Source organism: Globicephala melas, chromosome 14 (assembly GCF_963455315.2).
Source record: "Globicephala melas chromosome 14, mGloMel1.2, whole genome shotgun sequence".
In the NCBI taxonomy this organism is placed as follows: Eukaryota; Metazoa; Chordata; class Mammalia; order Artiodactyla; family Delphinidae; genus Globicephala; species Globicephala melas.
The window spans coordinates 62,127,101-62,150,827 of NC_083327.1; the positions used below are offsets into that span (position 1 = coordinate 62,127,101).

General features: G+C 36.7%; 1 protein-coding gene across 2 annotated transcripts in view; it reads right to left on the reverse strand.

Moving 5' to 3' along the window:
* The window catches only part of MAP3K5 (mitogen-activated protein kinase kinase kinase 5), a 218,375-nt gene that overhangs the window by 75,699 nt on the left and 118,949 nt on the right, over positions 1–23,727 (reverse strand). For both annotated transcript variants that reach the window (XM_030853368.3, XM_060283713.1), the window contains exons 8-11: positions 21,777–21,889; positions 15,981–16,140; positions 13,374–13,527; positions 519–626 (exon numbers count right to left, since the gene is read on the reverse strand). In XM_030853368.3, coding sequence (XP_030709228.1) covers positions 519–626; positions 13,374–13,527; positions 15,981–16,140; positions 21,777–21,889 — 535 coding nt within the window. The remainder of the gene's footprint in view (positions 1–518; positions 627–13,373; positions 13,528–15,980; positions 16,141–21,776; positions 21,890–23,727) is intronic.

Sequence of the window (23,727 nt, forward strand, 5' to 3'; positions counted from 1 at the left end):
GAAAACCAGTGGCAGCGCAGCCCACCTCATGTTATACCCAGCACATAAGTCAGCGGTAACCTGAAATGTAGCAGTTACTCTGATAACCAACCAGCGAGATGCAATTATAACTCTAATCATAACACCGTAAGACTAGAAATAGCGTTATTCTGACAGGCTTCCTAGAATTAAGATATGCATCCTTTAAATCATATATTTTAAGTATCAGGTCTTTGGCACATAATTTAATTTATAGCATGAATTTGTAAAACAGAAACAATCCCATTTTGGGTGCCCTTTGGAGGACTATGCCATCTATAATAAAAATACAAACAGTTGAATTATATTTTATTAAGTGAATGAAATCCGTAACCAAAATCTAACAGTTTTTATACTACAGAATGTATTTATGCCAAGATAAATACACAGGAAGCTATTTCTTCTTAACTAATGTATATATTTGCTGGAATATATAAATGCCCAAGGGGTCTAAAGTCCTTCGCTACGAATACTCTTGTCTTAATAATTGCACAATTTACCTTGTCATCAGGAAGTACGTGCCAGATAGATATTGTCTTTTCCTCCACTTCATTGTTGATAGACAAATACGAAGGTTGATAGATTTTGGTTGGTTCTAATATTAATACCTTGAAAATATAAGGCTAATATTAGTGACTTAAGATTTAAGCCATTTAGAGCTGTTATAACAACACTGCACTGACACAGGAGATTAACGGATGAGGCTGAGTCCAACGCTGGAGTAAAACCATTTTAACTTCTGATTGTTGCTACCCCTATGAGTCCTTTGAGCATTTTATGGTATTAAACAATTATTATAAATTCCAATAATGCATCACCTTTCATTGCTAAAGAAATTAGAAATAAATGTTTGAAATCCATATGTTGGTTTGCTATCCCCAGGGAATATACTAATTTTATATATATACATATATATATATATATATACACACACACACATGTATATATATATATTCAAAAACTTTTGTTTTATCTTATAATCAATACAGAATCTTTTATTTCAGTTTTTAAAAAAATTTCATTTTTTTATAGTTAATTTACAATGTTTCAGGTGTACAGAAAACTGATTCAGTTACACATAGATACATATCTATTCTTTTTCATATTCTTTTCCCATAATCTATTTCTATAAATATAAATGTGTCAAAGAAAGGCAGAAATGTGGTAAAACAAATAATTCTGTGCACAGAAAAGATTCCATATATAGAGTGTCACATACTTATTTTTGATTTTCTGCGGCCACACCTTACCATAAAGATGTAGTAGTATGGTTTTCATACCCTTATAAAGGGATTGAGAAATGATTTTGATTATTATTGAAAGAGTTTTATATATAAACCAAAGAAATGAACGTAGTTGCATGAAATAATAAAATGTTTTTGCACTGCCTTCCAGATAAGACCGGTGGGCTTCCCTGGTGGCACAGTGGTTGAGAGTCCGCCTGCCGATGCAGGGGACACGGGTTCGTGCCCCTGTCCGGGAAGATCCCACATGCCGCGGAGTGGCTGGGCCCGTGAGCCATGGCCACTAAGCCTGCGCGTCCGGAGCCTGTGCTCCGCAACGGGAGAGGCCACAACAGTGAGAGGCCCGCGTACCGCAAAAAAAGAAAAAAAAAAGATAAGACTGGTATCTTTAATAATGATTTAAACTTTGTGAGAGAAAGAGACTTTAACTGTGCTCCTGTTTTGGAGATATATGAGGGATATATGACAAGTGAGATGAGAATCTCCATCAAAGGACTGGATGATGTATTATATTATTGCTAATATCTCATATTAGGAGCAAATAACATTAAAATGCCACACGTGCCCTGATTTCAAAGGTGCTACAGATATTACCTATTTGTACAAACACTTAAAGGCACCTATCTAGCTCAAAATTTCTGTGCAGTCTTAAGTAGAAATACTTGGAAAGAAAAGAAAATACTTAACACTCAGAGAAACTGGAATACTTTTTCTTTAAGTTCAGGTACAGAGAACTAGAGAAAGGGGATTAGAAAGACAAAATTTTCTTTACTTGAGCATAAAAAACTTTAAGGGCATAACGAATTCTTGGTCAGGCTCTAGCTATGAAAATAAGATGACATGTATCAAAATAAACACACAGTAAGAGCCCACTGGGGAACATAGTCTGATTCAGAAACATATTGTGTGAATCAAGGTCCAAATTCCCATCAACAGCTAAGTGGCACCAATGAATAATAATGAAAATCATTAATATTCAACCTGAATTTGGCAGAAATGGTGCTCTCAAATCTGAGTATCCCAGTGTTTGTGAAATTAAAACGAATAATAGGGAATAAAAGGTGGGTCTCCCAAAATCGCACCCAAGTCACTCCGATGACAATGAGAACATACCTTGTTCCCTAATGACGTGGCCTGCTATCTAACATTAGAAAAGCACAGCACAGGTTATCTCCTGTCTTCTTAAACGATGGTGGTATTGTCTCAAATATTTCTAATAGATAAAATATGAACTATGTGTTTCTTATCTTGAGATACGGAATAAAAAACTGGTTGAAATTATTATTCTCTAATGCTCGCTGAGCCCTTTGAACTGGCCTTTGAAACGACAAAATGTAAAGAATTTGTAGCACGTGCTGTGGATGTCACAGAAAGCCTGAGAAAAGACAAGAAAAAAGGAGGCAATTTGACAAAACCAGCTAGATACAACTTGCTAGAGAGTATACACATTCTTGCTTTTAGTTTCTAGTCTTTTATATAGGTTAACATTACAATTAACGGCTAACTTCTGAAGTGTGAAGGAAGACAGCAAGGCCTGTAAACTCTGAAGAGCAGATATTAAGTAGAGGTACATATCTAAGCTCCTATAGCGTCTGTGAAAACACCACCTCCTCTTCTTCTTGCCTGACATTAAGTGATGGGTTGATGGTCTCCAATGTAGGAAGGAAAGAAAATATACACAGAAGAGAGGTCAGGAAAAAGAATAAATCAACCTGAACTCAAATAATAATAAATGATGGGACCTTTCATTTCCCAAAGAAACTTTCTCCTCTTTTCTTTTGCCCAGGGTCACACTTATTTCTTGGAAGCATGAGAATGGATATGGTAGTGAGATAAATGAAGACAATTAAATTAAATATTTTCTTTTTTTTTTTTGTATTTTATTTTTATACAGCAGGTTCTTATCTTTTTTATATATATTAGTATATAAATGTCAACCCCAATCTCCCAATTCATCACACCACCACCACCACCGCCCCACCCTGCTTTCCCCCCTTGGTGTCCATATGCTTGTTCTCTACATCTGTGTCTCTATTTCTGCCCTGCAAACCGGGTCATCTGTACCATTCTTCTAGGTTCCACATACATGCGTTAATATACGATATTTGTTTTTCTCTTTCTGACTTCACTCCGTTTGACAGTCTCTAGATTTATCCACATCTCAACAAATGACCCAATTTCATTCCTTTTTATGGCTGATTAATATTCCATTGTATATATGTACCATATCTTCCTTATCTATTCGTCTGTCGATGGGCATTTAGGTTGCTTCCATGACCTGGCTATTGTAAATAGTGCTGCAATGAACACTGGGGTGCGTGTGTCTTTTTTTTTTTTTTTTTTTTTGTGGTACGCGGGCCTCTCACTGTTGTGGTCTCGCCTGTTGTGGAGCACAGGCTTCGGACGCGCAGGCTCAGCAGACATGGCTCATGGGCCTAGCCGCTCCGCAGCATGTGGGATCTTCCTGGACCGGGGCACGAACCCGTGTCCCCTGCATTGGCAGGCGGACTCTCAACCACTGCATCAAAAGGGAAGCCCACATGTGTCTTTTGGAATTACGGTTTTCTCTGGGTATATGCCCAGTAGTGGGATTGCTGGGTCATATGGTAATTCTATTTTTAGTTTTTTAAGGAAGCTCCATACTGTTTTCCATGGTGGCTTTATCAATTCACATTCCCACCAACAGTGCAAGAGGGTTCCCTTTTCTCCACACCCTCTCCAGCATTTGTTGTTTCTAGATTTTCTGATGATGCACAATCTAACTGGTGTGAGGTGATACACCTCATTGTAGTTTTGATTTGCATTTCTCTAATAATTAGTGATGCTGAGCAGCTTTTCATGTGCCTCTTGGCCATCTGTATGTCTTCTTTGGAGAGATGTCTATTTAGGTCTTCTGCCCATTTTTTAATTGGGTTGTTTGTTTTTTTTAATATTGAGCTGGATGAGCTGTTTATATATTTTGGAGATTAATCTTTTGTCCATTGATTCATTTGCAAATATTTCTCCTATTCAGAGGGTTGCCTTTTCGTCCTGTTTATAGTATCCTTTGCTGTGCAAAAGCTTTTAAGTTTCATTAGGTCCCATTTGTTTATTTTCATTTTTATTTTCATTTCTCTATGAGGTGGGTCAAAAAAGATCTTGCTGTGATTTATGTCAAAGAGTGTTCTTCCTATGTTTTCCTCTAAGAGTTTTATAGTGTCCGGTCTTACATTTAGGTCTTTAATCCATTTTGAGTTTATTTTTGTGTATGGTGTTAGGGAGTGTTCTAATTTCATTCTTTTACATGTACCTGTCCACTTTTCCCAGCACCACTTATTGAAGAGTCTGTCTTTTCTCCATTGTATATCCTTGCCTTCTTTGTCATAGATTAGTTGACACAAGGTGTGTTGGTTTATCTCTGGGCTTTCTATCCTGTTCCATTGATCTTCCTGTTTTTGTGCCAGTACCATACTGTCTTGATTACTGTAGCTTTGTAATATAGTCTGAAGTCAGAGAGTCTGATTCCTCTGGCTCCGTTTTTTCCCCTCAAGACTGTTTTGGTTATTCAGGGTCTTTTGTGTCTCCATACAAATTTTAAGATTTTTTGTTCTAGTTCTGTAAAAAATGCCATTGGTAATTTGATAGGGATTGCATTGAATCTGTAGATTGCTTTGGGTAGAATAGTCATTTTCACAATATTGATTGTTCCAATTCAAGAACATGGTATATCTCTCCATCTGTTGGTATCATCTTTAATTTCTTTCATCAGTGTTTATAGTTTTCTGCATACAAGTCTTTTGTCTCCCTAGGTAGGTTTATTCCTAGGTATTTTTTCCTTTTTGTTGCAGTGGTACATGGGAGTATTTCCTTTTGTTGCAGTGGTACATGGGAGTATTTCTCTTTCATCATAATGATGATTAGTGTATAGGAATGCAAGAGATTTCTGTGCATTAATTTTGTATCCTGCAACTTTACCAAATTCATTGATTAGCTCTAGTAGTTTTCTGGTGGCATCTTTAGGATTCTCTATGTATACTATCATGTCATCTGCAAACAGTGACAGTTTTGCTTTTCCTTTCCAATCTGTATTCCTTTTATTTCTTTTTCTTCTCCGATTGCTGTGGCTAGGACTTCCAAAACTATGTTGAATAATAGTGGCAAGAGTGGACATCTTTGCCTTGTTCCTGATCTTAGAAGAAATGCTTTCAGTTTTTCACCATTGAAAATGATGTTTGCTATGGATCTGTCATATATGGCTTTTATTATGTTGAGGTAGGTTCCCTCTATGTCCACTTTCAGGATAGTTTTTATCAAAAATGGGTGTTGGGACTTCCTTGGTGGTGCAGTGGTTAAGAATCCACCTGCCAATGCAGGGGGGCACAGGTTCGAGCCCTGGTCTGGAAAGATCTCACATGCCAAGGAGCAACTAAGCCTGTGCGCCATAACTACTGAGCCTGCGCTCTAGAGCCTGTGAGCCATAACTACTGAAGCCCGTGCGCCTAGAGCATGTGCTCTGCAACAAGAGAAGCCACTGCAATGAGAAGCTTGTGCACCACAACAAAGAGTAGCCCCCGCTCACCGCAACTAGAGAAAGCCCACACACAGCAGCAAAGATCCAACACAGCCATAAATAAATAAATTTATTAAAAAAAAAAATGGTGTTGAATTTTCTCAAAAGCTTTTTCTGCATCTATTGAGACGATCATATGGTTTTTATTCTTCAGTTTGTTAATATGCTGTATCACATTGATTGATTTGCATATATTGAAGAATTCTTGCATCCCTGGGTTAAATCCCACTTGGTCATTGTATATGATACTTTTAATGTGTTGTTGGATTCTGTTTCCTGGTATTTTGTTGAGGATTTTTGCATCTATATTACTCAGCAATATTGGTCTGTAATCTTCTTTTCTTGTAGCATCCTTGTCTGGTTTTGGTATCAGGATGATGGTGGCCTCGTAGAATGAGTTTGGGAGTGTTCCTTCCTCTGCAATTTTTTGGAGTTTGAGCAGGATGGGTGTTAATTCTTCTCTAAATGTTTGATAGAATTCACCTGTGAAGCCATCTGGTCCTGGACTTTTGTTTGTTGGAAAATTTTTAATCACAGTTTCAATTTCAATACTTGTGATTGGTCTGTTCATATTTTCTATTTCTTCCTGGTTCAGTCTTGTAAGGTTATACCTTTCTAAGAATTTGTCCATTTCTTTCAGGTTGTCCATTTTATTGGCATAGAGCTGCTTGTAGTAGTCTCTTAGGATGCTTTGTATTTCTGCGGTATCCGTTGTAACTTCTCCTTTTTCATTTCAAGTTTTATTGATTGAGTCCTCTCCCTCTTTTTCTTGATGAGTCTGGCTAAAGGTTTATCAATTTTGCTTCTCAGTGAGCCAGCTTTTAGTTTTGTTGATCTTTGGTATTATTTTTTTGTTTCTATTTCATTTATTTCTGCTCTGATCTTTATGGTTTCTTTCTATCTACTAACTTGGGGTTTTGTTTGTTCTTTCTCTAGTTGCTTTAGGTGTAAGGTTAGATTGTTTATTTGAGATTTTTCTTGTTTCTTGAGGTAGGATTGTATTGCTATGAACTTCCCTCTTAGAACTGCTTTTGCTGCATCTCATAGGTTTTGGATCGTCATGTTTTCGTTGTCATTTGTCTCTAGGTATTTTTTGATTTCCTCCTTGATTTCTTCAGTGATCTCTTGGTTATTTAGTAACGTATTGTTTAGCCTCCATGTGTTTGTGTTTTTTGTGTTTTCTTCCCTGTTATTCATTTCTAATCTCATAGCGTTTTGGTTGGAAAAGATGCTTGATATGATTTCCATTTTCTTAAATTTACCAAGGCTTGATTTGTGACTCAAGGTGTGATCTATCCTAGAGAATGTTCCATGTGCACTTGAGAAGAAAGTGTAATCTGCTGTTTTCGGATGGAATGTCCCATAAATATCAATTAAATCTATTTGGTCTATTGTGTCATTTTAAGCTTGTGTTTCCTTATTAATTTTCTGTCTGGATGATCTGTCCATTGGTGTAAGTGAGGTGTTAAAGTCCCCCACTACCACTGTGTTACTGTCAATTTCCTCTCTCATAGGTGTTAGCATTTGCCTTACATATTGAAGTGCTCCTAAGTTGGGTGCATATATATTTATAATTGTTGTATCTTCTTCTTGAATTGATCCCTTGATCATTATGTAGTGTACTTCCTTGTCTTTTGCAACATTTTTATTTTAAAGTCTCTTTTATCTGATATGAGTATTGCTACTCCAGCTTTCTTTTGATTTCCATTTGCATGGAATATCTTTTTCCATCCCCTCACTTTCAGTCTATATGTGTTCCTAGGTCTGAAGTGGGTCTCTTGTAGGCAGCATACATATGGGTCTTGTTTTTGTATCCATTCAGTGCACCTGTGTCTTTTGGTTGGAGCATTTAATCCATTCACATTTAAGGTAATTATTCATATGTATGTTGCTGTTACCATTTTCTTAATTGTTTTGGGTTTATTTTTGTAAGTCCTTTTCTTCTCTTGTGTTTCCCACTTATAGAAGTTTCTTTAGCATTTGTTGTAGAGCTGATTTGGTGGCGCTGAATTCTCTTATCTTTTGCTTGTCTGTAAAGCTTTGGATTTCTCCATCGAATTTGAATGACAGCCTTGCCAGGTAGAGTAATTTTGGTTGTAGGTTCTTCCCTTTCATCACTTTAAATATATTGTGCCACTCCCTTCTGGCTTGTAGAGTTTCTGCTGAGAAATAAGCTATTAACCTTATGGGAGTTTCCTTGTATATTATTTGTCATTTTTCCCTTGTTGCTTTTAATAATTTTTCTTTAATTTTTGTCAGTTTGATTACTATGTGTCTTGGCGTGTTTCTCCTTGGGTTTATCCTGCCTGGGACTCTCTGCACTTCCTGGACTTGGGTGACTATTTCCTTTCCCATGTTAGGGAAGTTTTCAACTATAATCTCTTCAAATATTTTCTCGGGTCCTTTCTCTGTCTCTTCTCCTTCTGGGACCCCTATAATGCAAATGTTGGTGTGTTTAATGTTGTCCCAGAAGTCTCAGGCTGTCTTCATTTCTTTTCATTCTTTTTTCTTTATTCTGTTCTGCAGCTGTGAATTCTACCATTCTGTCTTCCAGGTCACTTATCCGTTCTTTTGCCTCAGTTATTCTGCTAGTGATTCCTTCTAGTGTCTTTTTCATGTCATTTATTGTACTCTTCATCTCTGTTTGTTCTTTAATTCTTCTAGGTGTTTTTTCTTTAATTCCTGTAGGTCTTTGTTAAACATTTCTTACATCTGCTTGATCTTGTCCTCCATTCTTTTTCCGAGGTCCTGGATCATCTTCACTATCATTATTCTGAATTCTTTGTCTGGAAAGTTGCCTGTCTCCACTTCATTTAATTGTTTTCCTGAGTTTTATCTTGTTCCTTCCTCTGGTACATAGTCTTCTGCCTTTTCATTGGCTATCTTTCTGTGAATGTGGTTTTCGTTCTACAGACTGCAGGACTCTAGTTCTTCTTGCTTCTGCTGTGCCCTCGGGTGGATGAGGCTATCTAAGAGGCTTGTGCAAGCTTCCTGATGGGAGAGACTGGTGGTGGGTAGAGCTGGGTGTTGCTCTGGTGGGCAAAGCTCTGTAAACCTTTAATCTGCTTGTCTGCTAATGGGTGGGGCTGAGTTCCCTCCCTGTTGATTGTTTAGCCTGAGGAACCCAGCACTGGAGGCTACAGGCTCTTTGGTGGGGTTCACGGCAGCCTTGAGGAGGGCTCCTGCCAAGGAGTACTTCCTGGAACTTCTTCTGCCAGTGTCCTTGCTCTCATGGTGAGACGAAGCCACCCCCCTCCTCTGCAGGAGACCCTCCAACACTAGCAGGTATGTCTGGTTCAGTCTCCTATGGGGTCACTGCTCCTTCCCCCTGGGTCCTGATGCACACACTACTTTGTGTGCCCTTCAAGAGTGGAGTCTCTGTTTCCCCCAGTCCTGTTGAAGTCCTGCAATCAAATCCCGCTAGCCTTCAAAGTCTGAAGTCTGTCTCATATGCTTTCATTACCAGACTAGATCCAACAATAATATTTGTCCATATAGGCCAAGAAAAAGTTATTTCAAACTGACATTGGATCACCCTTCAAACCCTTAAACTAACACTTAGCTGCAAAATAGATTACTTCTCAATAATATTCACACCAGTAGCATTATTTGTTACATGGTCCATTATGGAGTTCTCAATATGATACATACACTCAGATCCCTACATTAACTGGTTCTTCAAAGGAATCTGGGAACTCCTCCTCCTGTTGCTGGACCCTCAGGTTGGGAAGCCTGACGTGGGGCTCAGAACCTTCACTCCAGTGGGTGGGCTTCTGTGGTATAACTGTTCTCTGGTTTTTGAGTCACCTACCCAGCAGTTATGGGATTTGATTTTACTGTGATTGCGCCCCTCCTACAGTCTCATTGTGGCTTCTCCTTTGTCTTTGGATGTGGGGTATCTTTTTTTGGTGAGTTCCAGTGTCTTCCTGTTGATGACTGTTCAGCAGTTAATTGTGATTCTGGTGCTTTCGCAAGAGGGAGTGCTTGCACGTCCTTCAATTCTGCCATCTTGACCCAATCTCCCCTAAATATTTTCTAATATAAGTAACCTGGTCAAACCCACTTCCAAAGAAAGATAAGGTAATCACCCCAATCAAGACCTATCACAGCCTTCACAACTGTGAGCTACAGAAGCTGCTACTCTAAGGACACAAAGAGTTATAGTGACTGACGCAGAACCACAGGCACTAGAAGCTTGCCTTTCTCTATGCAGTAGAGCATGGGAAGAAAATTCCAGTGATTTCAGGGAGTGAGGGGAAAAGGTGAGTGAGTGAAGCAGGATGAATGGGACTGTAATTGACCTCTTAAATGGTAGCATCCAGTTGGCTCAGGAGATTGCTGCTTTGGGAGAATGCAGTTACGAATTCCCCATCCCTTTAATTTTTCAAGAGTAGTTAAAGATCTGGAATTTTATGTGAACTCTCCTTATTTTTCATTTGACATTTTATAAACTTTATTTTTCAGCTGAAATACTCCACCTTTCCATCCATTTTGTCCATCTTTTCCTTTATTTTCCTTAAAATCGTATGATACTTATGTGACGTCCTTACCTGGGAACTACAACATGAGAATCACCTTGGGGAATACCTCTATTGCCTGGTTTTAGCTCTTATTATGTCACTTTTTCCTGCTCCTTAGAATGTCTAGTAATCTTTAATACATCTGAATGACACATTGCAGAGACTCAGGATAATATCTTTCCAAAGTTTTTGTGTTTTTGGTTTTTTTTCACCTACATAACAGTTAAATTATCAGTGTATGATCTTGATCTTATCAAGGCATACTTTTATTGCAGCTTTGTTTTAGTTTTGCCTTTACTTGTAAAGCATGGGCTCTATACTCTCAACTAGATGCTTTGTGGACCACAGTCTGGGCTCAAAGTCCAACATCTTATCCCTGCATTATTTATTCTCTGGAATATCTGCAGACTTGTCAGCCTTCCAGAAGATGCTCTCTGCCACTTCTGGTCCTGATCTCCTAATCAGCAAGGGAACTTACCTTGATAAAGTTTATTTAAGCCATGTAGGTTTCATCCAAAACCCAATTTTAATCAAATATTGGGACTGGAATTTGTGTTTATTCAGGACATGCTTACTCCTCGTTCACACCATCGAGGCGATCCCTAGGGCTCAAGGGAAATACGCAGGCAGAATCCTGGGGCTCACTTGTCAAGGCTCCCCCTTCTCCAACACCCTGTCCCTCATATTCCAGCTGTCTTAGGATTCTGAACACTGATCCCTGCCAGTGCTGCCCAGGGAGAAGCCACCTCCTTGGGCTGCAGCCAGAAAAATGACCTTAGTGAAAAAAGAGGAGGTGAAGGTGGGACTCAGCTCTGGTACCTCCCCTCTCAAGGACGGCAGCCCTCACATGATTGCTGTTTAATGCCTGCAAACAGTTGTTTTATATATTTTGGTGGTTTCCTTTGATAAGTTGTAAAATGTGCTTTCCCAAGAAGAGATTATCTCAGATTTACAGCGATTTATAGCAGTATCAAGACCATCTACTCCCTCACAGCCAGCACAGAAGGTTCAACTCTCTTCATTTTTAAATGTTGGCAACAAATTCTTCTCTTTTTTTAAAATCACGGAGTGGTCTTTTAAACATATGAACTTAATTATGTGCATAAACTCACGCATAATAAGAGAAATACTAACTCAAACGACCCCAATATGCCATTTTTCATCTATACGTTTAGCAAAAGTACAAATCTGATAAATACACTTGTTTGGAGAGACTCTGTGAAAGCAGGTAGTTTCACGTATTGCCAGTGGGAATGTCAATTGATATCATCCCTACAGAAGGCAACATGCAATATGAATCTATTCCACTTCTGGGAATTTATCCTGCACATATATTTGCACACATGCAAAATGGCAGAGGTACAATGGTGTCTTGTGTTAATTTGCATTTTTTGGCTACCTAGTGAGGTTAATTACCTTTTCATAGGATTTGACCATTTTTCTGTTTCTCTTGCTTATCAGTCTGTAGGAGTTGTTTTTGCTTGTTTGTGTTTGTTTTGTTTTTTTGCATATTCGACAAATTGATCCTTTTGCAGCACTAGTATTAAATATTCTCTCCCTACCTAGCATTTGCCATGTTTATGGTGGATTTTTTTTTAAGGTGAACAAAAACTTGAATTTTTAATGAAACCAAATTGGTCAATGTTTGCCTTTGGGGCTTATAGGTCCCTTTCTGGCTTAAGAAAGCCTCTCTTTCCTGGAGTATATACCTATATTCTCCTAGCTTCTCTTATTATTTTCTGGTTTTATTTTTTTTATATTCACCTTATGACAGACTAATTCATGTTAAAGTCATTTAAATTAGCTCAGAATAGCTAATATGAGTGGTTTCCTCTCATAGCCAACTTTCTTAGTCCAGCAACAGTTGATTAAATACTTCAGTTCTGTGCTGTCTTCTTTCACTACCACATTTACTACCATCAGAGCACCAGCTAAAGGCAAGCTGCCAGCTCACTCTGAGATAAGTATTTTCCTAGACTACACATTATCTAGGCTAGAAAACAGAGTGAAGTGTTTTAGTTTGAAAGGCTTTTCAACTAAAGATCCTGCTGAGCTTACGGCTTCATCTGGAAGCAAGAGTAAAGGAAGAGAGTTAATGCCAGTGATGGATTTAATTAAATGAAACATTTGATCCTACCAACAAGAACTAGAAAACAAGATTTTATAAAAAGAATTGAAAAAAAAAATTGAGAGTTGTCACCACCTCTGAGTATGAAAGACTGAGACAAAGAGAGCTAAAAACAGAGAGATTTATGCCATCACTTGACATGGGAAGAGATCTGTGTACACAGTCAGTTGCCAGTAATTCTTGAATTGGATACTAAAGCTATATTGCTTTGGATGGTATTCCAAGAACTATCAGTATGGGGATGGCATCAGCTGAGATGGACAATATATTTTTAAAGTGTATGTGCGTGTGTGTGTGTGTGTGTGTGTGTGTGTGTGTGTGATACATTTAAATATGTAAATTTGATAGAGACTAGCCAAAATCATGAGTTGCAGACCAGAACCTATAAGGCATCATTTCCCATCCTCTAAAGCACTGTAAAAAGTGACTGGAGACACCGCATCTAACTCTGACCCACATGGGTAGTAAGTGGTAGTGATGGAGTAACAATGCAGGTGAGCCTGACACTTTTCACCACAATAATGTTGATGATATTGATGTTGACAATGTCAACAAAACTGTAGTACGAATGAAAACCAGCCATTCATCTGGTCTGAAGAGATATCTTGACTTCCTGAGCTAAGAGATAATCTTTTCTTGGGGAAGCACACGTTACAACTTATCAAAGGAAACCAACAAGTTTCATGGAAAAAACATGAAAATGTATCTTATTTCTCTGATTGTGAGAAGTTATTTTAAAAAGTAAGCTAAAGCAAACCAATTTGTAGAAAATAAATATATTAACCAGATGACCATTTTCTTTTTAGGGCATGAAAACCAGCACATTAATACAGTCACAATCACAAGCGCAAGATGTTCTTCAAATAAAGGAAACAAAACATAAATGTCCTTAGAGTTAAGTGAAGAGTACTTACTGGAAACCTAACTACAGTGACATCTGTCTTTGTGGCCTCAACCAGGAAATCCATCCAGAAGTCCACAAGTTCCTGCTTGGCCATGGGCTGTTCTGAAGTCAGTTTCACAAAATGCTTATATATCAAAATCGTCTCTACAATAGACTTGAGGTACCTAAAAAAATCAAAAGATATAAGACACGTAATAGGCAAATGTAGAACCACCTGTTCCATCTATCCCAGTCTTACTCTGTAAATGTAATTTAAATATGGCATTAATAATTATGCATGCCAAGTCACTAAACTTTATTATTTGTTATATGTCATGTACTATCACATGTTATCTCACTTAAATCTCACAAAAATTCAGTAAAGTAGGCCATTTTACCTCCATTGTAAAGATGAGGAAACTGAGGTTTAGACAGCTTAAGTAACTTGGACTAAACAATACACCTACTTAAAACATGACTTTTAAAGTAATGCCTATTCTATTCAAGAAAGTGGTTAATGCATTTGTTTTAAAATATGCTCCCTTGAGAGAGCTTTTCTAAGTAGACCGATCATAAGGGATATTATTTTGCTCTAAAGTAACTCAGCTCATATATATTATACAAATATCCTCAAACCTTAAGACAGATGGTGCCTTAAAGGAAAAAGTCAGGAAAAAATGAGGAGCAAGATAATTATATGAGATAATGGGTAAGCAAGCACTTTGTAAACTATAGACATGGAAGTTAACATTAAGCTAATGCAAACAAAGCATTGTTTTGTGGTTGTTATTACTATTGCATAAAATAACGTCTGTTTTCTTGTCAACAGAGGCCAAGACACCTCAGACCAAAGCTCTTTATAACCATGCTTCAGTCTCCTCTTCAGCCATCATCGGAATGGTCACATAAAGAAATAACCAACTTGGCTGCATGTAAACGTGTGCATTTATTGGTTCAGTTATTTTCATGCCATTTGCTGAATGCCTGCCGTCGACATGCTACTGACAGTACAGCCCTGTCCTCAAGCTGCACATGGTGTTGAGGAGACAGAAATGTAACAGGTATTACAGCACCATGAAATAAATGCCCACAGAGCTGTAACTCACAGAGATACGACTAACAAAAGTCATACAGTCAGTATCAATAGAGATATGACTGAAGAACGACGGAAACACGAAAGAAGAAAATTTCCGGAGATGAAAGAATCACAGTGTATGTAACAGCATCCACCATCGTCTCTCTGGGTGTGGGGAAGGGTTTTAGGCCAGCATGTGATTTATGAGCTGATGTGATTCGTGAGTGTTCCCCAGGTGGAGAAGAGGGCTGGAAGACGATGCTCAGTGTGGGCTGAGACACAATGGCATGACGTCAGAAACTGGCATGTTCAGAGTAAATAGACAGCAGCATAAACCTAGGGGTGTGACAAGAGCTGAGGTTTAATGACTAAGGGCAAACCTTGTTTGCCACGCCAAGGAGGTGGACTTTATCCCTTAGGCTGTGAGGAGCCATTAAACTACGCTGATTTAAAGATTTCAGTGGAGGGGAAGGGTCAAACATGCATTTTAGAAAGATCACTATGAGAGCAATGCTGGGGAGGATTTGCTAATAAAGGAGATCTGAATGTGAGGAAATGCTTTAAGAATCCATGAAGGTCTACCATGGTGGGAATTTCCTCAAATGGTCCCTCTGATGAAAAGAAGTCAGTGGCCTGAGCTCTGAGCGCTCTGAGCTTTTCTTGATATCACAGTTAACCTTTAAAAGTCTTTACAGCTAACGGTCAATCATTACATGTGATGCACGATAAAATTAGCATTCAAAAACAGTCCTGGGCTTCCCTGGTGGCGCAGTGGTTGAGAGTCCGCCTGCCGATGCAGGGGACACGGGTTCGTGCCCCGGTCTGGGAAGATCCCACATGCTGCGGAGCGGCTAGGCCCATGAGCCATGGCCGCTGAGCCTGCGCGTCTGGAGCCTGTGCTCCGCAACGGGAGAGGCCACAACAGTGAGAGGCCCGTGTACCGCAAAAAAAAAAAAAAAAAACAGTCCTAAATGCAGATGGAATTTTGTTTTCATCTCTCCAATTACCACATCCATAGTGATGAGACTTGGGTACATCCCAAGAAAAATTTGAAATTAGAAAAACACATATAATATAGGAAACATCTAAATGTTCTTTTTACTCAGTAAACCCTGAGTAAAAAGAAGTGAAAAGCAAGAATGAGAATTCCAAAAATGAGATTAGATCATGAAGGAAACAAAGGGCACATGTTTGGAGCGGAGGCTGGGAAGGCTGAGATGGAAGCTTGTGAATCTGCTGATTAGAGTTGCAGGTATAAAATTCGAGGCCTTTGCATGATTCAAGTGGGTGACCCTGCCCAACCTAGGCTAGCAGGTTGGTCAGTGCGATGGAAAAGCTAAGCTTGGTGGCTGGTGGACATACCTCTGTCCAAAGCCATCAGAACCTACATATAACACATTTTATTTACGAGCATCAATCACTTTTTCCTCTAGATTCTGCATTTTATTCTCTAAGCAAATAAAATCCCCTAATTGTCAGTTCAACAGATTTAACAATTTAGAAACAAGTGATAGGAGCTTTTATCAAAAATAACTGTACGAACACCCAACAATTTACTATTACCATGCAGGTGTCTTCAGTTTGAAAAGCTTTTCAGATGCTTGAATGACTCTCAAGTGGTCATTGGCCAGGACACTTGCTCCCAGGAAAAATCCAACTTCCCAGTAGCTCTGGAGCTTTTCCAAGTTTCCCTTTTTACCAAGAAGGCTACTGAGCTTCACCCCTAGAAGATGAAAAGGAAGAATAACTTTACAACACATGGCAGGCAGGCAGAGCTGACGTTTTATTAAAAAGCAAAACTAAGCTTTCATTCCTCCTTTCAGATTAAAATAGTTTTGTTAAGTTTCTGATTCTAAAAAGGGCTTAAGTTCACTGTAAAAAAAAAAAAAAAGAAAAGAAAAAGCAGACTAATCAGAAAGGTACACAGAAGCAAGTGAAAATTTCCCTCAATTTGAAAACCACAAAATAACTGTCAGTGTCACACTGATGTACATCGTTCTAGAATTTTTATATATGCATATATGCATAAGTTAAAAGGTGATAACACTCAACCTCTTGCTGTGTAACCTCCTTCTTTCCCTTACTATATCATGGATTCTTAAATTACTTGAAAGGGAAATATACAGAAATTCTATCCATCAGGTGAAGTATAAATGTATACAGTACATATAGTTTACAAGAGTAAAATGTTATAATAATTACGCGAAAACACTTATACACTTACAAAGTTAAAGAAATAAGGAAACTGACAAATAACACTGTCTTGAATACTGTGGCTTTGTAACAATCAGGTCATGTAAATCCTCCAACTTTGTTCTTTTTTAACATTGTTTTGTTACTTCTGGGTTCTTTCCATTTCATTCTAACTTTTTATCTCTACTCTGCCTTGTATTATTTTTGCATTTGGAAGGATTTGTTTGCTTAAAAATATATATATCTCCGTAGAATTGCCACTAACATCCATAACATATGACAGGAAAGTTACTAAATGTCAGGAAAGTTATCTGAGATTTGGGAGTAAGGTAAAAATGTGGAACATGTCATTTCAATATCATATGGAGGCATAAGGCCACTCGAGGACTGTCTAGGGAAAGTGTAGCTAAGTTCATCTCACTATTTATTAACGATCTTAGAGAAGTTTACCTGTTAACTTGTATAATATGTTTTTGTTCAGGAGAGATGTAAATAATTTCTGCCTAGTTAAACAGTGAATCCCTAAGATTTATAAACTGTTGGACATAAACAAGCTTTTTAAAACAATCAAACTCGGATATCTGATTCTAACATTTCTTTCTTCAATTATGAATACCCTAGCCTTCTTAAATAAACTTTAAACGGGACATAGCCTCTTACTGTTTCCACGTTAACTGAATTAAATAGAGTAATATTTTATATTTTCTGAGAGTCATAAATTTATCTTTTTTGAAAATTATACTTTAACAAAACAAAACAACCTTTAAAAACCTTTATGCTGGGCTTCCCTGGTGGCGCAGTGGTTGAGAGTCCGCCTGCTGACGCAGGGGACACGGGTTCGTGCCCAGTCTGGGAAGATCCCACATGTCATGGAGGGGCTGGGCCCGTGAGCCATGGCCGCTGAGCCTGCGCGTCCGGAGCCTGTGCTCCGCAACGGGAGAGGCCACAACAGTGAAAGGCCCGCATACCGCAAAAAAACAAAACAAAGAAAACCCCACAAACTTTATGCTGCTTTTTATCATATAATTCCACTTAAGCCAAGAAACTTTTAGGAAAAAGTCCATCTGGGAATTCTTCACATTTTGAGATGATAAATTAAAAAGAACGGCTTTGCCACCTTAAAATTTCATGAGATGAGAAAAATTACACATGTGTATGCAACAACATCCATGATCTCCTATCTGGACATAAAAAATACAACAAATACAAATGGAAGAAGAAAGTGCAGGGGGGAAATCAGACACTAAAAATATGTGTCTCAACCTCAGTTGAAAATGAATTCTCTTTTTTGTGTCATACTTGGGAACAATGAATGCAGAACTGATCTAGTGCCAAACCATTTAAACATTTAAATAGGGACTATGAAAGTGTTTAATAGTAAAATTACAACATTAGTTTTAAAATAAAATTTCAGGTTTATTCATGCTTCCCAGAAGTTCATTCTATGAGGGTGATATTAACGTTAGCCTTGGCATAAATCTGTCACATGATTGTTACCCTAAGCCATTCAGCATTCAGACAAAATTTTTTTTTTAAATGGCAAATAGTATTTTAGTATATGGATGGATCATTTTAATTTCCCCAAATGCAGATGGTGGCTGCTTTTTATTACTATAAACATTCTTATACACGTTGCTTTGTGCACTTGTTCGATTACTTCTTTGTAATAAAGTCCTAAACCTGGACTTGTTAGGGACAGAGGGTATGCCCATTTTAAGTGCTGATATTACGGACACTATCATGTCCTTTCATCTTTGCCAATATGATGGAGGAAAAAGGAAACATTGTCTTTTTAAACCACTTATTTCACATTCACCATATCAGGTGGCACACATCCATCCATCCCACCATTAGGGATGCTGGTTGGATCACTGACAGCTGGATCCCTCGAGGGAATATATACAATGAATTGTATGGGAACGTTTGTTCCTTTGTTATTAACAAGCAATCTGTGGGTGAGCTTTGGTATCATGTAAATATGGCAAATGAAAATTTAAAAAAATAAGCATCTTAATGGTTTTAGTTCTAACTGATGATCCTTGTCAGAATCATTATTTTAATATCACTAGCATTATCAACTTTATCATTCCTTCTACTTTATTAGCTAGCATTCTTTTGAAGAATACATTCTCCTGAAGAATATACAGTTAGTATATAGCATGTCTTAAGAAGAGCTTTACCTCCTCAACTGGATGAACTATAGTATCCCTTTAAAAGGAAGGGAAAGTACTGAATTTTTTTGCTTATAATTTTCAATTTTCTAAGAACTTGGCCACTTCCATAGATGGCAAGTGAATTGTTTTGTGGTTGGTGACGCGTTTTGTTTTAGTTTTGATTTCTTTTTCTTGATTATCCTTTTAGACTCATGGAGTTTTATATTCAGTAATACAAATTTTATTTTAATAGCTCCCTGAAAATAAGATTCAAATAGTGGTTTGTCTCAATTCCAATCACACTGTTCTTTTATTACATCATCATCTCATAAAGTCTCATGGTTGAAAACTTCCACAGAAGATGGGAGAATCATCTTTTATTTAGCTAAAGTTTGAATATTAATTTTAAGACTTGTGAAGCTGAAAAAAGGATAAAGATGTAAAAAGCGGTTCTGTGTTTTTAAATCCTAGTTCTAAATAGTACAAACATCAGTGATTATTCAAAAACTGGGAAATTAAAACACAGATCATGAAGCAATTAGTCATAACCTCAAACAAACACACAACTAGAATTAAGAGTCTTTGGGCAACAGATTATGACAGCTAAGAACTGTTCTGACATTAGAGTTCTTAAAGTTAAGATGATGTGTTTGGAAAGCCTCAGATTTAGCGATCTTCTTATGACATCTTAATCTTTAATTGCTTATCCTTTATGAATAAATCAAATTTCAAAATACATCTAAAGAAAAGATTTTATAAATTAAAGTCTGATTACTATCAGAACTCAGGAACCCAGAATAATTTGTATATTTGCAGGGGACCAATAATAAAAAAAGTGGGAGAAGATATAAATTACTAAAAATTTTGATTAAAAAGAGAATGCAACTTATATTTTTAAATATGCCAGATATGTTATCAATCTTTTTTTATTATATACTATTACTAATAAAATTATTATATTAAAATATTCATTTATTTAGTCAAACTATTTTCCTTGAAAATCCCTTTAACTCTATTTTACCATATAAATATTAACTTTAGGTCAACCTATGTTGATTAGCATAATTTGTGATTGAGTAGAATCTAAATTAGTGAGTTTTAATTGCCTTCTGGTTTTTAAGGACATATAATTTAGAGTGTATATCACAGTATTTTAGAAGCCTAAAACTTAGCTCTTATGGGAACTAAAAATTTATTGTCAAGTCAGATTTTAAGTCTGTGTATGTTTTGCAATTTCCAAAATTAAAAATTCAACTTCATATGCTTTCAAATGTTTGTTCAACATGTATTATGAATCAGCTCTTCTTGGAAAAAATTGAAGTGTGTTTCCTTTACAAAGTTACATTAATCACAGTTCCTCAAACCTCAGAGTGCTGACCATCCTTTTTCTTTCCCCCAGCTTTTGAAAGGTATAATTGACATAGCATTGTGTAAGTTTAAGGTGTACAATGTGTTGATTTGATACACTTATATCTGGCAAAATGATCACAGTGTAGCCTTAGCTCACACCTCCAACATGTCATATAATTTCCACTTCTTTTTTGTGGTGAGAACATTTAAGATCTACTGACCATTTTAATCTACATTTAACTTAAAAATGAGAATTTAGAATAGGTACATTTCAAACCACTATGTTACTGCTCTACTTACACATGCAAATCAGTGTCAAATTCTGTGATGATCTGCAGGCTTCAACCTCAAGTTCAAGAACAGAGCAATACAAATCATTTTTAGATCACTGATGCATAAGGAGTTTTGGCTAGTGTTGAGTTTTTTAAATAACCTTAGATGCAGAATTTTATTATAATTATAATTTAATTATAATAAATAATTATTTATAATAAAATAATTATATTTATGAAAAGTGTATATTTTACTGATTTCATTTTCCAACTAAAAATATTATTTCAAATAAAACTTTGTGCATTGAATACCGCTGCAATCCAGCAGCAACAACCATTGTATCATTCTTTTAGTCTGCGTCTTTTAAAACGTACTTAATACTCAAACTTTACTTGCCTCAAAGATTTCCCAGAACATCATATAAGGCCATTTTATTAGTCTTTCCCAAATAATGTAAAAAAAAGTCCAGGGCTCATTTCTTCTTATGACAAATTAAACAAAACATTTCTCCAGTTAAAAATCTTAAAGGAAAAGTTTCTTCTACAATTCATAGCTTAACTAAGATAAATTTTTTTCCTCTACGAAAAATATGGCAAACTATTTCTATGTCTGTAGTAAAAACTCCTGCAAGAGTTGTAAAGGGTCTCTGAAAGAGAGGGGTTAGACACTCAAAAGAGAGCAAAATCTGATTACCTTAGATAGTATTCAATATCTAGAACCTTAAAAAATGTTATCAAAGCCAGAACCAAGGAAATCACACAGAATTTGTTCACTGAGATATCTTAATCTTCAAAAATTCCAAAGAAGGGTCAGCATATGAGACAATGTCCACTGATAAAAGGGAAAAAAGCACATTCTATCAATGGCTACAATTCAGAGATGGTCTCTGAGGAGACCAGTCACTGCCAAGACTGCCATCTGCTTGACCTGTTGTTCTAGGGGTTTGGGAGGCTCTACCTCCAACAAAACTGAAATCATACGGGCGAGTGTACAAGAAACAGAAACAGGAAATATCAGAGTTTCCTTCCTCCCTTTCTTTCTTTCTTTCTTTCAGCCCCAGGAAAGCAAAATCAATCTAAGATAGGAAACTTCCCTGATGTTCCACAAAACACTATCTTATTTGGCAGTTGAGGGCTAAATGCAGAGCCCATATTTTTAATTAGTTTGAGCTGGAATTAAAAATATCAGGTAAAATAAACTAAAAACTGAATTACAACCCAATGTCAGGATTTTGCACAACAATATGAAACATTAAATAAGGAGATGTAATTTGTTTTTTAGGAAGTCAGATGGGACAGAAAGCAAAAGGACTATCTATCAAAGATTCTTTTTCTTTGTATCGTTGGGTACAGTTTCTTGATTTCCATGGAAAGCGTCAAACTGTAATTACCAACTTTTCGGAGCTCAAAGGAAGATTCGAACTGGTGCCCAGATGCCAGGAGGAGGACCGCATAATTAATTCCTGACTGTAGTGTTGGCTCAGATTCAAATGCCTTTTTGAACCTATAAAAAACACACACACACACACACAAATGTACAAGTTTACTTTTTCAGTCATGAAAGTTTGAGTTTGCAATAGCTTCTGTTTGCATAACTCCAAGGCCTGAGCAAGTAAAAATATTCCATGGCTTTCACCCCAGAATCTAGTGTGCTATTAGGATTTAATGCTTAAGTGACTATATACCCTCACCCTCAGCAACATGGCATTCCCCTCACTTAACTCAGCCTCATCATAGCATCTCCAGTCTTTAAAATAATCCTCTCTTCAAAGTCTTCCATAAATGTGAGAGAGCGTGTGTGTGTGCGCAAACATGTGTAAACAGTGAAAATTTAAAGATAAGAACCCTGTACATATTTTAAGTAGTTTTTAAAAGATTCAAAAATACACAAAGCAAAAAAATATATATATATACACACAAAACAATGAGGAAGATCATTTAGGTAACATACTGAAACAATCACTTCCATAAGAGTGATACAGAAATGCAATAAAGAATGTCAGTTGCAGTAAGAAATTAAGGAAAACAGAGATTGTGCCTGTGCATACTAATTCTGGCTCAAAGAGAATGAGAACACTTTTCTGAATATGCATGAAACTGAATATCAACCTTTAAAAACGTTTCACAATTTGAAAAGACTTCAGTGTTTGTACATCCCCTGTATTTTCAAGGTAACACTTCCTAGGTTCCATTCAAGAGTCTCCTCACATACATCATTTAACAGGCAACAATATTCAGTATTATTTCATTTAAGAGCATGAAGAAGAACAAAATTAAAATAAATGCCCTAGTGACTAATAGAAACTGAGCCAAACATGAAAAATGAAATAGCTATTTAAAAAAATCAGATCAAGGAAAATATAAAGACTAAATACCTAATGAATAACCATTTAATGATACAAAAAAAAGGATACCTAGGGAAAAACACATTAAAATTCCAAGATAGAGGCATTCTTATTAAAATCATTAACTGTGAAACTGAAAGGTGTGAATTGCCAAAATGGCAGCCCCCACAATAATGTACATTAGAGTATATTATTGGCTTTTATATACACCTGAAGTTTTCCATAATTTAAAATGGTAAGGTAAACTTCAGAAGAAAAGTCCATCTTTTCTGAATATTGAGAATCATGTGCCCTTTTTAAGGGTCTTACTTTTTAAGCAAAAAAAGTGTCTCTGAAAGGAAACAAAACTCAAATAACTATTAATCTTAACTAGTTGGCTCGAACAGTTATATATGTAAAATAAGAAAAAAATATTTCTAACTGCATCACTGTTGCTGATTAAAAAGCATTTTTATCTCTCCAGAAGTACAGGTGTTTCCCAAATCTAAAATGGAAAAAGCATGTACCCAGACTGCTGATATCCAAAGCAGGTCATATCAAGGAAAGACATGATTTGTAAGTCTTAGACTCATATAAGACCCAAAGGTCTTTGTGTTTGTTCAGAGGCAAGTAGAAGGTCCCAGCAAAAAAAGATATAGGAGAAGAGAGGAGTTAATACCTTTCTTTCTACCAATACTTTATAGTTTCCACAAATTCATATCAAGATACATAATATTTTTCAACAAATACATTCTTTCATTTCTCCTGAAAGAAAAGAACATGGAAGAGTTCTCTTCAACATATTCAAGGGAAGATGCAGGAAGATAACACCAAATCAACCAATAAATATTGACTAAGTGCTTCCTATGTGCCAAACTAACCAAAATGAAAAATTGGGCTTACAGCTGTTTTTTCTGTTACCATGAACAATACATTTAAGAATATTTTAACCAAAATATAGATGCAATAAATTAATAATTTATACTTTTTATGGCTCACAGAACTCCATAATAATAAG